Source organism: Haliotis rufescens, unplaced genomic scaffold (genome assembly GCF_023055435.1).
Source record: "Haliotis rufescens isolate VD_foot unplaced genomic scaffold, xgHalRufe1.0.p SCAF_12, whole genome shotgun sequence".
NCBI classification, from domain to species: Eukaryota; Metazoa; Mollusca; class Gastropoda; order Lepetellida; family Haliotidae; genus Haliotis; species Haliotis rufescens.
In genome coordinates, this window is record NW_025963802.1 from 20,657,120 (window position 1) to 20,675,664 (window position 18,545).

Sequence of the window (18,545 nt, forward strand, 5' to 3'; positions counted from 1 at the left end):
TCGTGTGATTACATTTAGACAAATGCTAACATAAATATATAATAATGGAGAAAGCTATTCAATGGAAAGAATTACCACAAGGTTTTTATTATATCAGTGATGTCAAACCAACCAAATACGGTTATCAATTGTTTCTTATCAATTTACAAAAAGAGTGTAGTTATATAGTCTGGTCTCCTAGTAAAATGAACGAAGAACTTAATAAAAATGTTGAATATCGCTTTATCGATAAAAATAATAAAGAATATTTTTATTACCATTTAGACTCATCTAAAGCAATGATTGGCCCCAGGAATTGGTGAGCTAGAGCCAATCTAACTTAATCTCATGACTATCGTTGAATCGCATCATCATTTTGGCATAAAAAATTCCCTCTGTAGTAGCAGTATAGGTATATGAATCCTGCTCCAGTGGAAGTGAGCCAGAACCATCATTACCTATACTACTTATGGCCTTCTCAGCCACAGGGTTCTTGTTTCTGTTTTTTACTCAGCCTGTTCCTAATGACAAACTGTGCTGTTGAAGAAGCTCATTTTTCTCAAGTCTGACGAAACCCGGGGCAGAAGAGCATCAGATAAGAGCATGAGGACCATCAAGAGGATGGAATTAAATGGAAAGGCGGATCAGCGCTTCACAAAGGGTGGAGTTACGCTCATCCCCTACAATGCAAGCCGCAGTGTAGGATGTAAAGAATGAACTGTCATTCACGTGGCAAGGTATCTGATGCAAATGCAAAACCAATAATTTCAGGAGGGTCACTGGTGCTTTGTTCTGCCATATGTCTTTCTCACGGAAAGTGTCATTCAAAGTGACCGTGTCATTCTCTATTGACTTGTCCAAATACAAAGCAAAAAGGTATCTGTGACACACTAGTTTGAATTGATAAGCTGAAAGATGATTTAGTTTGAATATGTAAGGCAGTAAGAAGTGTAATACCTGTCTTGGGACAACAATGTACTCCCATGTTTGGCAAAGTGAAGCAGAAAACTCTCCTTGACATAATTTCTCAAATGCCAATACACATGGTCTGCTGTCGATGAGGATACATGTTTTTAGCTCAGATTGGATGATTAACGAACTAATAGCAATGGATAGCACTTCTACTTCACAGGGTAAACAGGCACCCTGTTGCCTTCAGACATTGGCACTAAAGAAATAAGCTAAAATAAACTATGGTTATAACAAACTCAAAGGGACCACTAATTTTAGTTTGTAATAACCATAGTTCATTATAAACATTTCAACTGGATCAAGTCACGTGATCACATCATGTTACTCAATAAATAACAAAAGTGTGCAATATATATTTCTTGCGATGCCCTACCTCTATTACATCTTTGCCATAAATACTGTAGTTTGGCTTCAGTCACACTAAAATTTTCAGATTTTCAACAGACGTCCTCTTCACTGTCAATTACACAATTAGTTGTTTCCAATATAGCAGTAAAGCAACCCAAGCTAAGACGTGCATAATGGCAGGAAACCTCACTTCTTTCCTGTGTGTGCTAGAGTCAACACCTATTGTTATAGTTGTAATGATCTAGTACTTGGTAGTAGTCACATAAATCTAAGATTATTTTAAATGTTTTCTAAAACAGACACATTAAATCAATATTAACATCAATTGTAGTGACGGTCATACTTACGTAAGTATAAAGTAGGTGTGAGGTATTTGTGAGGTCGTAACAGAGTCTCCCACTACTCCTACATGGAAGATGTGTGGTCATTTTATGATCATGTAAGATCCTCATAACAACTGCTGGAAGTGCAGAGAGGTAAAATGCACAGATGAAGCTTTCACTGAAGCTAGAAGACGAGTAGCAGCTAAGAAGAAAGTCACCTTCATTGCGGCTACTGACACTGACTTAGCCTCTGACTCCATCTCAGCACCTACTCCGGCAAATGAATCATCTCCTGTGTTCTCTATGAACTTGATAGAAAAACTCTTCAAAACAGCAAAAGGAGATGATGGAGTCGATGTTTGAGTCATGCTTCTCAACTATAAGTCAGGATATGGAGATGTTTAAGAAGAAGCAGACGGTATTGGCTAAGAAGAGTCCTCCAGCCAAGAGGCCGCATCTGTTTATACCACAGCCATGGCCTTACGGCCTACCGACCAGCCGCGTAGCCAAGCCGACCATACCGACCAGCCAGGGAGAAGATCTCAAGCTTTACCCTCCCATGATACACGGGCATCTAGATCTCCACATAGGTCTCGCGAGGGTACCATACTCCCCAGCTAAGACACCGTACAGTTACCGCACAGACTCTATGGTAACCAAGCCGACTGTAATGGGAGCGTCACTTCAACCGTATGGTTGCCATTAACTGACAGTACCCAAGCCGACCGCTCGGATCGTACCAGACCGTCCACCCAACCAAGACTAAGCTTACATCATTGGACTCAGACATGATGACCGGCTACCATTACTAACATTGAACCGGAAGTTGTATATAACACACGATGCTCCACTTCCGGATCATCAAGTATTAGACGAAGACATTATGAAGCTAATACGCAACCCTAATACTATTGTCACATAACCTGCTTCACGGATCAAGGACCTGTCCATGGCATCCAAACATTCAATGGACATTGGTGCTTATATCAACTAGTTTGTTGATGGAATCATTCACATCATTCCACTGTTGCAGACATCATATGAAGGCATATCCGGAGAGAGGCCTATAAATCTTAGGACGGATCAAGTCAGACTCATTCACAGCCTGCTAGACACCATAGTCAGAATGCAGGAAGACTTACTCTCCACCCAAGTCTGGATGTCTTCACAGCTACTCTGGGTTCAGCCTCAACAACTACTAGCACAGATTTGTTCAAGAGCAGTTTTCAACAGAACGAAGAGGTTGATAATGACACAACCAATATCTGGTCCCATGAGATTCAACGGCAAATTGGGACATGTCATAGACGAGGTCAGACAAGATCCAACTGAACGAAGTATGAACTATCAACCTAGCTGCAAAGGCACATGGATCAACATAATGCCAACTCCAGGGCCAGTTGGAGGGGGGTCTTCTGTCATACGCCTAAAGTTGGAAGCAGGTTACAACCAACCGCTGGATGCTAGATGTTGTGGCCCATGGATACAAACTGCATTTCAAAAAAGCATCCCATCCTGAAATTTCATCTAGTCGGAACCAAGCTAGCAGCAGCAGATTTGGCTATCAGGAAGCTACTAAAGAAGTGAGCATGTCACAGTTTGGTATATATTCTGTAGAATGCTTAATATGGTTGTTTTGGTAAGATGACATCACACGTTGACGACCAAAGAGATGATATTGTTTTTTGTTGAACATCAAAATGTCTGGGAACTTCATTTTCTAACAATCCAAGAATAGATGTTGATTTTCAGGAAGCCATGGCATTGTATCATGCTCCCAACAAACACACAAACATCCAAATTGTAGGCCATGCATTAACATGCACATGCACATTGTGAATTACGACCTTAAAGTCGAGGAAATGTCTTCATGATTATGCATTGAAAGATGCATTATTTACTTTCAGAATCAATTTATTTATTGAAGTTTACATGAAGCACAGTTACGTTTTTCTGTTAGTATACATAGGACGGCTTAATTACCTAGAGTCCTGCATGTAGTAGTCAGGGCTTACGTTGACTGTGAGGTCAATGTAGGAGCGGGTGGCCTCTAACAGTGTCTCCATCTTGTACCGAAGTTCAGCAAAACAGGGTCTGTCTTCTGGCCTGGGGTGCCAGCATGACAACATCATCTGATAGCTGGAAAAATGCATCACCATTACTTCCAGACATTCTCACATATGAGATGTAACATTAAGGTCCAAAATTAAAAATGCTTTGTGGCAAAACATCAGATGTGATAATAATGATGTAAATCATTGTTGCTCTACAACCTTGTGCTACCTATAAGCCATATAAATAACTATAAACATGTTTGCATAAATAGAAGTACCTCTTCACTGCTATGTCCCAAAGGTCCCAGCTATCATTTCATAACAATGTATTTCCAGTCTGATACATGACATATTCGGTTTATGGAAATACAAGCCAGCAACAACATCAAACCAGACTGCCTCTTCCCAGCATAATGAGGAACCGAAATGTATTAATTTCTGGTCTGACACTGAAATGCATTAATTTCTGGTCTGACACTACATGTGGTCAGAGAAAACACAGGATCTGATGACTTTAAAACAGGAATTCAATGCTTCCAGTTACCTAACAAGAACGTTATATCATTTTTGTTTTAATACATCCTTTCAGGTTTGAGAAAACTTAAGTCTAATGCAAGACAAAGTCAAAAAAGAAAGTCTGTTCCACTAGGCACATTCCTTAGAAGGTTAATTATGTGTACTTCTGGCTTAATAAATTTGCACAAGTGTAGAGAAATACAGCTTTTAAACAGTACATGACACTCCTCCAGCTACCTTCATAAGAAAGCTAAATTTACTTCACACTTCTGGTTTGAGATAACACCTGCCTAATGCAGTACATCTTGAAAACGTATACTATCTGCATACAGTTGAAATCATTATGTCCAGACAACTTCTTGAGGTTGAACAATTACTCAAGTCCCTGGATTGTACAAGTTAAAGTGCAAAACATTATTCAACCATGTTTTATCTCAAAGATGACATTGATCTTAGGTAGCCATCATACCACCAACATTTCATGTGATAATTTATCTGTTTGGGAAAATCTTATCACTAAACATGATGATTTATCATTTAAATTGTATTTTCTGTTCTGCTAGGCATTGTTTTATATGCAGAAATATAGATTACTGAGTGCATTTTCTAGTAAATTGAGCCAGCAAACTGCTGTATACACATTTTCTACCAATCTACTGGTGATTTGGTGGGATGAATAATATCTGAAACTCATATTTTATCAGATATTAAATATTCCAACATCAAGTTATTTTAGTTGAAGCTTTTACTGTATATATGTAAAATAATAATAACCATAAGTGTAGCACTTTGGTACAGCAGATTGCTGGGCATGTTTTACATATGGAACAATTGATCAGTCACCGTTGAGGCCTCTCGTGTTCCTGCTACAGCAAATGAACCAGACAACTTTGATCCAGAGGATCAACACAGTGCAAAGAAATTTTGTAGCATACCTACCTATAGATGCAAGTTCCTATACTGTCATAAAGCGCACATGTGTAACACAGAAGATAAAACAAGTTAAAGTATGCATGTGGTACCTGCAGAATCAGGAATGAGAATAGGGCACATTTCAGTTTAAATAGTTATGTAATATAAAGGTAGAAAAGTAGATATATCAATGTGAACAGTATCATGTATACCATGTGTCAACTTAATTCCCCATGTTCCTTGAGACAATAACAAATGTTTCAGGAAACCATTGTTGTGAAAACATATTACTAGGGGTTTTTTTAAAATATGTTTGTATTTTTTTATAGTTAATCTTTTCAAAGTAATAGCTACAATGTTGTTATATTATTCTGTTATGTAATAGATCTGTACATGGAGACATGCATAAGAGTTACCTCCCTAATGGTAATATGTTTACTTCTGTAGCCTGACAAAAGTGCTAATACCTCGCTTCAAGATAACTTGGTCACTGATTCCTGAATCTGGAGTCTGTGCATGAAGAGGCAGAGGTTGACAACTCCATGATGGATTCAACAGCCTACTTAGTACTCCAACTTCTAAATGCCTATCAAAGAAGTGTCATAGCGACTGATTTACGACACCCATGTATGAAGAACATTTAATTGCAAAGCCTCATTACCCTGGAGCCATGACATCTATATGCCTTGAAACACTTAATTGCTGTTATTTATAAGATGTTAATCCTAATTTTTGTGTACATCGACCGTCTGCCATGCTGATGAATTACTGTTTACATTTATGTTTATTACTTACTAAATGTCAGGTGACCTTGGCTAAATAAGCCTTGATCGAGAGAGATTGAGGAAAAAGAAGAAAGAAAGGTCTTACCCTTAGCCTCGCTAGGGTTAGGCTGGGTGCTCTGGGGCACCTAGACAACAACCATTACCACTATGTGCTGACCTGGCACATAGTGTCTTTCGTATGTATATATCTACATGTATAAAGTAAAACTGTATATACCGCAAGCCATCATCTCCAAGTTGTCACTTCCTACTGAGAACCATACGTCGGCCCCTTGCTTATACGAGTATGGAAATTATTCATTAATCAACGTCAGATCAGACCACACGCTATCGGGTATGACAGACTTCTTAGTCTGTCCTTTCCTGTACCTCATTGCAGCATGGCATATGGTTCACAATACAGTAAGAAGTGACAGTCTCTTATTAAAAGGATATACTACCTTCCTGAAAGCCAATCACCAAGAATAAAGAAACGGCCTATAATGAGATTGAAGAAAGAACAAGAACCTGTCCAATCAAGAACAAGTTCTCCGATCCCAAACCCTGCTCGAATATCTTAGCAACACTGCTAAGACTTCCCCTTCAAGATGTCGTTCCTGCACATGACCTAAGAAAAGAAGTATACACGCCTATCCCACGGAGACCCGACCACAGCCATCTTCATGCAGACCCTGCACAATACAGAGACCGCCTCACGGGCACCTACAAGATGGACACTGTGTACAAGATATCTCATGGGGACTTACTAATATGTGTTTACTTACATGGACTCAATCAAGGATATTTATTGTGTGACTGTTGAATAGTGCAACCAGGTATGTTTAATCGAAGCCAGTATATTAATGCCAAAATGTGTCTTTCCAAAATTCAGTTTTGTATATGTGCAATATACACCAAATTACATCTTTAGTCAAGCTAGATCTTTGAAGTTATTGTGTAGGGAATCTTTGAAATGTCTCCAGGCCACGCCAGACATATAGTTGCAACTAGGGCCTAGACAAACCTAAGCTGTAGGGTTATCGAGTCACACCTTAAAGCTCGACTCGTAATTTCAAAAATCTAAACGACAAAATTTGTATTTGTTACAAGTTATTAATGTGCACAGTTTGGTACAAAATTGAATGTATTGTCTAGGACTTTGAATTCAGATTAGGGATATTCTTGGGTGAGCCACCCCTGCAACATATGTTTATTGTATGTCAGTATTAAGTAATTAACAGCACAGCAGTATTCAGCATTTCAGAGTTTTGATGTCGGAATTAGGAATTTTTTTTCTTGGGCATCGCACCCACAATATTTGGGCAAGCTCCGTCAAAGACACGGGAAGAGCACCCATTGTACTTAAAAGGGCATTAGTACCCAAAAGTACTGTTTGAGTCGCGAGGTAAAGTTAGACTCCTTGTTTCAAATTTCTTTATGTGAAATATTTGCTGAGATGTTTAATTTGTACTTTTTATGACATTACTCATTATCATTATTCGGTACTGAGTCACCGCCAAGCCAGACTCCTGAATTCAAAGAACCTCCATGATATATTTATTGAACCTGTGCAAAGTGGCAATTACCTTGTAGTGAAATTGCACATTACAAAGATCACTTGGTTAGTTTTCAAACTGGCACTAAATCAAATTGGCTAGATGATCACTTTCATACAGTCATTGCATAGATATATTTGTTGCATAAGGATTTCATATAACTGATTTTGTTCACATTTGCATGGTTGTTTTCGTTGGTGAAAAAGTTCACATATATCAATTTGGACTCATGTAAGCTTGGGGTCCAAGCTTCACGTAATGGAGGTAAGTTGTCATAGCGACTGATTTACGACACCCATTTACCAGGTCCTTACATACCACTAGGCTGACCCTTGACCCAATCAGAGGAAACTCCTGTCATACAGCCATTGGCCAGCAGCGCTGATCGCGACCAATCAGGGCGTTCCTACCATACTGTGCTCGGCGCATCATAGCTCGTGGCGGAAAATTCAACACGCGGCTCAAGCACTCAAGTAGGAAAACACTCACCCCTCCAAATGACCAAAAGGTATGATTTATGGCCAAAGTGTGAGTTATAAGAGAGATAATTGACTACAAGATACATACAACTTCCAGACGTACTTACATCAAATTTATAGGATGTTTCTTATTGGTTCTAAAAATAGCCACCAGATGTCCCTTACGCCTATGTTATTACACTAAATTATGTGATCTCCTACATATTTGACATTGGACAGTGGTGGCATGCTGTAGATATAGTATTTTCAAAAGTTTAATAATATAGAATACAGATACTTGGGATATTACCAAGTAGTCATTCAGATCCTTTGGAAAGTGGAGTGCACATCAATAGCAGACCTGTCAACCCCTCATCATGACAATGTGGGAGATTTGACTTCAAAATGGGGGAGATTTGACACCAAAGGGGGAGATTTTTAAGATAGTGAAGATAAGATAATTTCCAACTTTTATTTTTAATAATGTTACAAAGAAAACCAAATATTTTGAAACAATAAATAATCAATAAGTTTCTTATACGTACAGCTTGCTTAATTTCTGTTTCCGTTTTCCTCCTCCAAAAATAAACCCAGCACAATCTACCCATATAACTTTCGTTCAAAGATCATCTCAGATAAACGCGAACAGGTATTGAAATTTCACAATCGGTAGCTTGACCAGTTGACGACGTGTTCAATCTGACCAGTTGTCAGGCTTCGTTACGATGCAGGTTTTCTGAGTATTTGGCGCGATGATGGTTACAAAATTCGCCAAAGAAATATCAAATGCATTTATCCTGACGCAACATCATCGCCCTTAATTTCAATAAGATATACTGGGTTTTTTTTGTCTGCGGTAGTCTGTTGACAGTCCCATTACTTCGCTCCTTAAATTTCCTAGAAATGTTCACGTTATTCCATTCCAAGAAATGTATGCCATATTTGGAAGTACTATTACGTTTTACTACAATTTATGAATGAAATGAGTCTCGTTGTCGTTGTTGACCTATCTGACCTTGATGTGTATTAATCTCATTGGTTGACTAGTACTGTTGTATGCAAATTAGATTGAAGATCGGGGACGCAAGCAAAATATTAGCCAATCAAATCGTGTAAAATAATCACATGATACATTCTCGTGAAATCTGATAAAGTTCTGTTTTGATATTTTCTGTGCACACAAGTCACGATGACAGTCAAAAGGAAATTTATAAGTTTCACTTTAAACTTTGACTTTGAAATCCTAGCTGTGAGGAAGCCTGATCGTGTAACTCATTGTTATTTCGACTACCGAATCAACCAATCACGCATAGTGTTGTTTCTGAAGACGGCGCTTGCAGGACCTATTTTGTTTTCATTTCCAAGAGTTCAATGACGTAACTTTGAGGTATGTTGATGTTTTAACAAAGTTTCTGACAAATCTGATAACCAATAACGTTATGTATAACTGGACTGGCCATATGTATCTACGTTCTTAAATTATGGAAGAATAAACACGCTAAGAACATGAAGACAACAGTTCATTTCATGAAGTGATGAATACTTGGCTGATTTTTCATTTCAAGTTCAACCCTTCAGTCACCTGTTAGGACTATCCGAGTTTTCTTAACAGTTTACATTGTTCAATCGTTCACCATATGAATTTAATTACCAGTTGATTACTTGACAAAGGCCCATCTGGGTCCCCCTGCGGGTGGCTGTGATAAGGGTCGCTAATCCGGGAGCCTACCGGACAGATCTGGACGCAAACTTCCCGTTCATTGTTTTTACTCACGGGACAATGGAGGCGAATTTTTTAAATAATGAAAAATTCTGTTTTGCGGGAGAAATAGTCCATCCTGCGGGAGACTGGGAGATTTCATCAAATTGCGGGAGTCTCCCGCAAAATGCGGGAGGGTTGACAGGTCTGCAATAGTGCAAATAATATTACACACAGAGACATTCACTGTCTTTGGTGACACTCGGGAAACTCATCTTTCTTGTAAATAGGCAGAAAATGCTATCCACTGAAATTAATAGATGTTGTCTGTATTATTTATATATACTGTAAATCTTGAAATTAATGCATCCCCAAAATAATACAACTGCTGACCCCTAGCCAAAAATGCTACTTCCACCACCACATCCCCAGTGGAATGATACATATCCTTACCTTAATCCAACTTTAAATTAATCCAATCAATCAGCACCGCTTATAAGCACTGAGTAAAGCACTTCCGTAATAATAATACACAGTGTTTTCCTAAAAACAACACACAGTTTATATTTATTCTGTTGACAGCCATTAAGATAGTTCAAAGGCAATAAAATCATTGAACCAACAACAGTTCACTGATTGGAGTGGCCAATGATGCCTAGTTTGACACGAGTGGGTAGAACTCTGGACCACCACAATGATAACTCACCGGATGCCTATTGTGTAATTCCTAATAATTTTTTAATTTGAAGTTTACATGATATACGGCTTTTCCATTAGACGAGAGGTCGGTCACATGACCGCGAAATTGACGTTCTAAGTGTATGAACGACACAATTTGATGTTCATACGTTTTTCACGAGATCGTGTTCTTGAAATGACGTAAATGCTGACAGACTACTTCCACATTCCTGGGGAAACCCCTGGGAATTCCCTAGCATGAAAACATGCATAAGCGTTCTTTATGATCATTTAAAATCCTTAATTCTTGGTCTCAGTGTTTCAGTATACATTGAGAAATGTCAGAGCTCCGACGTTCATACAGTTTGGCCCTCACTCTATAAAGGTTCATACTCCAATGAACTCACACAAAGTGAAGGTCAATTCTTCATTCTTAAAATGACATTGTTCTGTACTTGTTACAACTGCTGCTCAATAAACCGTGTTTGTGTATATATATTGGTATTTCCACTTTCCAATGTGTGCAGTGAGGCTGTGTTATTGTTGATAGTCATTTTAGAGACATAAATGCGAGTTTCATTAATCCGAAGAAAAAACACTCGCATTTTTCGCATTTAATTCGCACTCACATTAACTTCTAGATATACAGTAGATGTTCACCTTGCAGAGGTAATAGGGAATCACATTAACTTCTAGATATACAGTAGATGTTCACCGTTCAGAGGAAATAGCGGAATCACATTAACTTCTAGATATGCAGTAGATGTTCACCATTCAGAGGTAATAGGGGAATCACATTAACTTCTAGATATACAGTAGATGTTCACCGTTCAGAGGTAATAGGGGAATCACATTAACTTCTAGATATACAGTAGATGTTCACCGTTCAGAGGTAATAGGGGAATCACATTAACTTCTAGATATGCAGTAGATGTTCACCGTTCAGAGGTAATAGGGGAATCACATTAACTTCTAGATATACAGTAGATGTTCACCGTTCAGAGGAAATAGGGGAATCACATCAACTTCTAGATATACAGTAGATGTTCACCGTTCAGAGGTAATAGGGGAATCACATTAACTTCTAGATATACAGTAGATGTTCACCGTTCAGAGGTAATAGGGGAATCACATCAACTTCTAGATATACAGTAGATGTTCACCGTTCAGAGGTAATAGGGGAATCACATTAACTTCTAGATATGCAGTAGATGTTCACCGTTCAGAGGTAATAGGCTTGATATGGGGGGTTCAGAATTCCACTCAGCACAGTGTGCTTGACCCAGGGGGAGCTACACTAGTACGTGTCTCCAATACATGGTCCACCCAAAGTTGATGCACATATATTTCTGTAGATTTCCGATATAAAATAACACACTGCTTCTTCGTCTTGGGTGGAAGGGTCTGCAGGATGGACATTCTCTTTCCCTTTAGCAGCCTATCAACCCCGAGAACCATGTCTCTGTCCGGGATAGACACAAACTTGCAATGATTGGGGCTTGGGCGTTTGGATTTTGGTCATTTGGAAAGGGTTTCCTAGGCAAAAGGTGAGCTACTATAAAGTAGATGTTATCCACAGTTGCTTCGGAAAAGTTAAGTTCATTCTCAAACAATTTTCTCAGTACTTTCTCAGGCACTTGACTTGGTTGTTCTCAGATTCCATAAAATAACAAATAGTTTTCCTGTCGCAGGTTTCCTTTTGGAGAAAAGTTATTTCAAAATTATCAGTTTCCTCTTAAATTTGACATTTCAACCTGTCTGCCTCCCCATGTACCTCCGTGATCTCGTCTTGTTGTTGTCATCCCAATTTCGTTTCAAAATTACTCAAACATTTGTCAATATCACCTTTAATGCCATCTAACCTTTCAGAGATATGTTTCTCAACATTTAATATGAGAGTTTCTTGATTAGCCATTGAGCGAGTGCTTATCCTGGACTTAGTGTCTGCCATGATTGCAGTTGTAATATCAGTGCAAAATCTTTAAAGTTTACTCACTCAAGAATCCATGAAGAAACTTACAACAAATAGACATACGTAGAAGGTCTTTTTGTGTTATTTTGTAGCCATTTGTTGATGATTGCTTTAATGCCCATGGGGTATCTCAGAGCAGCTCAAACCCGCATCCTACTCCTTCTCAAGCACAACCAGAAGCCTTGACACCAGTTGTATTTATGCTTATGGTTTCAAGTATGATGCTTGTTAAACTTCAATGTGATTTTGCATTTAGACAACTATATGTGCTTGCATGCCTTTATGAGAAAATGTAAATAGTTAAATGATCTACTTACACTTCATGACTGCAGTTATCTGGTTTTTCCATACGATAGCCATCTTTTAGCAGCCGAAACAGATCCTTGTTGGGGATACCAGGATATGGACAACCACCAAGTGTTACTATTTCCCACAAAAGTATTCCAAAAGACCACCTACAAACACAAGAAATAAAAGAGAACTCTCCTTCAGTTTCTGTAATAGCTTAGCAATGTCATAACAGAAAGGAAAACAAGACATCACAAAATTTAAAAAGAAATGTCTACATAATAGGGCTGGGACAAGTCTAGATTTACTACCCGCGTACCCAACCCCCTATTACCCGACCCTACTCGGGTATCCACTGTAGGTCTCAAGAGATAGGTACAAAATGTCCGATTGGGAATTTTTTTACCATAGCCCTGGCAAAACGTATTTAGAAACATGTATTAAACAATTTGGTCATGCATACTCTGAAGTTGACCTAAATTATATCTTTATTCACCCATATGAAAAGTCAGAAGGAATGGGTGCATAGTCAGAAAGAAATGTGAGCATTAGTGACTTGTAGTGAAACCATAGTGTTCCAGATAATTTTTGTCATTAAACAATATATCACGTGACTAACCACGGGTCAGGGTAGTCCTGTGGGTACCCGGGTCCTACTCAGTACCCTCCCGACCCGGGTACCCGAGTTACCCATCCCAGCCCTACTACATGACATATTTTGTAACATGCTACTATAATGGCTATTGAATGAAAATGTTTACAAGTATAAATAAATCTATTTGCAATCTGTTTAGCCAATTGAGATATATACATTTGTGATATATACAATGGGATGTAATGAATAGCTTACACATCACTCTTTGTTGTGAAGACATGGTCAAATATAGACTCCAGTGCCATCCATTTGTATGGGAGTTTCCGGGCGGAAGTGGGCTGGTAGATGTTAGTCTCATAGACATCACGTGACAAACCAAAATCTGATATCTTCAGCAGGCGGTGACTGTACACTAATATATTACGAGTGGCTAAATCCCGATGTACAAATTTTTTCTGTGATAGAAACTCCTGAAAAACAACATTATTCTCAAATAAAAAGAGGCAATAATGAAGTGATATGTGCCATCTCATGTACATTCCTAACAACAGTATAGTCAATGTAGGGAATGATGGAAACACACTTCTTATGAAGTCGCATCGATTACACACTCATGACAAGGAGTATTATTATGCATAACAACTTCTTCATTATACATACATAACATTTCTGGGCTACTTCTTGCCTGTTCATTCATCTGAATAAATGTTTTTAATATCCATAATAGTGCCTCTAAATGCCTATAAAGACACTCATGTCAGAGAAATTTCAACATGATATAGATCATCATACATGTTGAATATAAACATTGCATAAACCACTTACCATCCCAAGAGCAACCTGACGTGCATATGACAGCAGCGTTGTCTGGTTAATGAAGTTCTCTTCTGTGAAACAAATACAATGCATCAAATGCTATAAAAAATATGACAGCTACAACAGAGCAGAAACTATCCACCTCTTGTAAATGTGGGCTGAATGAAATAAGGTTTAAGATTTCTCATTGACACCAATAGTAGTGAATTTTGTTGCCAGTGAGGTATTGCTGCATCCTTTGTAACAATGTAAACCTGTAGTCCAGGTGTAAAAGTGTCTTTCACATTATGGATGTCAAAGTGGACATACCTTCAAAAAACACTTCGGCATTGACTTTATCATCACATGATGGGATAGAGGATGCAAAGGTTGAATGACTCTCCTGCGAGCCGTCAGCACCATATTCACCTGAAAGTGATACCACACCTTGACCTTTGAATATTTCATGAGTTTATTGCATATTGAGTAAGGGTAAATGCTTGGGGGTATTATAAACATATTGTGAATCAATGAGGGATTGCCAATGATAACCTTAGCACCTGCATGTTGGCCTTTATAAAAAAAACTCAGTTTATATTTATTTATCATTCATGAAAGAGAACAGTTGTTCAAAGATGTGTATTGGACCTGAGAAAAGAGAAAGGATATATATATATTTATGTTTTAATGAATTTTTTTTTTTTTTAAATGTTAATTGAAATGTCTAATAGGAATTTTCACACACTGAAGGAATTGCAAGTATTTGTTCCATGCATAAAATTCATGTACCAAAAACAAAACAAAAAACAAAATAACCAATAGATTTTTAATATAGCCCCATCATAAAATCCCGCTTTCAGATACTTGACAGTTTCACAGGTAACCTCCCAAAACCCCTACATCCCATTTCCCCTACAGCTTAAGACAACAAAGTTCACGGTCCATGGCACTGCTAATCCCTAGTCTATTACCTATTTCATACAATGGAACAACCCAAGAAATACGAATAGATTGAGATAAATATTAAATTACGATTACGATATTATTCAAATTTCATAATACATTATAATAAAATGTTCATTTTTCAAAATTCATAATACATTATAATAAAATGTTCATTTTTCAAAATGCATAATACATTATAACAAAATGTTCATTTTTCAAAATTCATAATACATTATAATACATTTCATCTCAAATGTTCAATTCACTCTTTATCCCAGCCTGAGGAAATGGCCAACCGCATCTAGAAACTGCATTGGGGATTTCACCTCTCTATTCAACTCGTCTATTCAAGACGGTTCTCCACCTCTCTGTACACTCTCTTCCTGCCTCTTGGAGCTGCTCCAAAATCGAGCTGTAAAATCTTAGATCGTTCTGCCTGTTCCACCTTCCTGACTACCTCCACAAATCAGTAGATGTTGGGATGTCGGTGAGGGAGACCTCGGTTGAGTCGGTTATAAAAGCCTTCCAGGTTGTTGTTCGTCCTGGGACCTGTTTTACCGTGATGGTTCCACAGTGGTAGGGGGAATCGTGCTCCGTGGTCGACCCAGGTAGTGACGATGTAGTCGTTGAAGGCGACAGCTCTCGGTACATCTGGTGTGGTGTCCGTTGCGTCAACCCACGTGTCCTCTGTATCATTCCTTATCACGGTTCCTACTGTCGTGAGTCTTCCTCTACATGTGGACTTGACACACTACCAGTGTACGCAAGTCAGTCTCTTGACGTTCTTAGTGTGAAGATAACCAACCATCAAATAGGACTTGGGGCTTTCCTCTCTGTGACATAACAAACTCAACATAGCGAGGCCCAGACATGTTGATGTCATGTTAGTCAGTTTCAAGTATCTATATACTAAACCTAGCCATCTCAACTGTAAATCGTCCATCTCAGTTTCTCAGTGTAATAATTGTTTCTTCCTATTGTTATTTTTGTAATTTTTAAAAATTGTCTTCTCATCATATAGGCATCTTTCATTACACTTACATTATTTAAAAAAACAACAACTTCCCCTAGTCCCCTAAAGCTCTACCCCTTTCATTTCTACTACCTCTACTCCAGACCTTAATCTCTCCTTTAGGTGAGTTCATAATACCAGACAGGTAAATGCCGCGTGTTGTTTTAACTAATTGTAGGGGAACTGGGTTGTAGGGGAAATGGGATGTAGGGGTTTTGGGAGATAACCGTTTCACAAGGTAGAACATTTAGTGTGAAAGTTCCTGCATGACCAGAACAAATTTCAGTGTGATAGGAACCAAACCTTGACGTGATATGCACCTGCAAAGGAATAAATGTTGGTAGTAAAAGTTCCGCCAAAATTTGTATACGCATGGAACCAAATCTTGTTTACATGCAAGTGATTACGTGATTACAATCGAGCGGAGCTCCACACTGTCGTGTATTGCTTTGGGAAATCCAATCGCACCATCTCAAGCAGTAATCCCATAATCAGAAGCCAACTCAAACACACACCCAAAGTTCACAGTACGTTAATATCAATCCATTTGCAGCATTAGCCGGGTCTGGATTTCTTTCCAACTCTAACTTTACTGGGTGCAACTTTTATTTCAAGTGAATGACATTGCTGTAGCCGCCATTTTCTGCCGTTTGTAAAACCAAGGGATGTCACTCCATCTCTCCACGTTGATACTGTTTGCTTTAAATAATTAAAGTTTGATGTTTAATGGATTGTGTCTGTCAATATAAATATTGAAGTTGTATTTGTTGACATTCATCAGCTAATGAAGACAGTGCCTCACGTCAGCAAACTTAACATGTAGCACTTCGGATCGAAGATGAAGGACCCTGGATTTTAACCTGTGCAAGTTTTATTTTGACTTTAGTTATATTCTCAATTCGACTAGACTTCTTTCAGTTGATATGAACATATTTATCATATAATTGGTAGGTTTCTCAGCAGAATAAAGCCAACGGATAAAAACGATATCTGTTGGGGTCATATGTGGATAGAGATGCAAATATCAAAGGTCAAGTAGGGACTACTTTCACTATTTATAAACAAACATGGCGTTGCCCTCGTCATTCGGCGATCGAGTCAGAAAAACCATCGGGAATATGGATAAACTACAGGGATAATTGCTATCATTATCAAAAGAACAGTCTAATATACTGAAAATCGTGTCTAACTGTGACATAGCTAAGGTATTTTATAAGTTTTGGCAACTTTGGAGATATAAATTTCGAAACAATTTTGCGAGGACACGTGGCCTAGCCAAGCGGGATCAGTAGCCATGCATATCTTTGTTTGTAGACCTCTGCGGCTTGAAACCTTCTCCACAAATTAAAATAGTTGGATTTGGCCGAAATATGTTTGAATTGTTACCATGTTTCGTTTTGTTGCTGTGTGTACATCTGACTACACTTCTTAATGTTATGACAGGACAGACCGAATGTCAACAACGTCTGACCGTGGCCGTGACGTCTCATCGTCTAGGGTTAGAGTAGCTTCCCTTTGACAAAGGGCAGTTACTCTAGCGGACAGACCGATGGATTGCCGCGAAAGGCAATTAAAAACAATTGTTGTTTTGCGTATATGTTGCTTCGCCACTGTATAAGAAACAAATTTCAGTTGGAACTATATTGGCTACTGTCACTGTCTGACTGACACATCACTTACCCTGTGACGTTATAAATATTAATGCGCGCATTCCAGGAAAACTCGCAATGATTTGGTAATGTTTGAGAGAGAGGGAAAGCGATTTTGAAGCACAGAATTAAAGAATGACATTATATGATAAAGAGGTTATCACGCTTGTGTGTTTGGTAAATATCCTGTATTAGCTCACTAAATACAATGTTTATTCTTAATGCAGGATATTTACCATCCCCAAACACACTCGTGTGATAACCTCTATTTCCATAAAGTGGAGGGATTGGCAAACAAACAAATTTTGCTTATCTGAATGCCTCTCCCAAACATGATACACATACAATTTACAATGTATTGAAAGTGACATAAGAAATAGCATACATTATATAATTGGCATTAAAGATAAGTATTGTTCTGTAAGTGTTTAATTACTGGATTATCTTTCGTAACTACAGCTACATTATTATTTACATCCAGCACAACAACATCGCAGTATCATATAACAAAGCCAACATCTCAGACAAAATCTCTAAATCGGCAAGAAGATAGAAAAAAACTGTGCACTGATTTCAAAATTTCAAGATTTGTTGTTAAATAGAATTACCATTTAGAATTTAATTAAAATCGTGGCCTTTTACGAAATAATACATAGTGTACTGTTTAAGGGACACATAAGAAAGAAATGAAGTGCATCTTCCATGTTGTTGGTGCATGTGGAATTCCCGTATACAATCTATATATAGCACGGGAATTACCTTCCTGTGACGTAATGCATTGTAACCGGATGTAGCATGGTTCTGAATACATGAGTCAAATGAAGACTTTGTTTTGATTTCTATTAATCAATCAAGCTTATATAAAGTAGCTTGACGCTGATTGATCAAGTGAAACATGGTGTCAGAAGTGGCTGATTCCGTTGATGAACCTTAAAAGCACAGTAAACGCCTGACATTGCAGATATTTAGAACTTTCAAACTCTTATCAAGCGTTCGTTGTTGAGAACACGTTGATTCCATAATGGCGTCG

At 38.2% G+C, this 18,545-nt stretch overlaps 1 protein-coding gene across 1 annotated transcript in view; it reads right to left on the reverse strand.

The window, feature by feature from the left end:
- The window catches only part of LOC124150005 (tyrosine-protein kinase receptor torso-like), a 534,068-nt gene that overhangs the window by 16,540 nt on the left and 498,983 nt on the right, over positions 1–18,545 (reverse strand). Inside the window, exons 18-22 of the mRNA XM_046521879.2 lie at positions 14,240–14,338; positions 13,940–14,001; positions 13,370–13,584; positions 12,549–12,686; positions 3,606–3,761 (exon numbers count right to left, since the gene is read on the reverse strand). Of these exons, the coding sequence (XP_046377835.1) occupies positions 3,606–3,761; positions 12,549–12,686; positions 13,370–13,584; positions 13,940–14,001; positions 14,240–14,338 (670 nt within the window). The remainder of the gene's footprint in view (positions 1–3,605; positions 3,762–12,548; positions 12,687–13,369; positions 13,585–13,939; positions 14,002–14,239; positions 14,339–18,545) is intronic.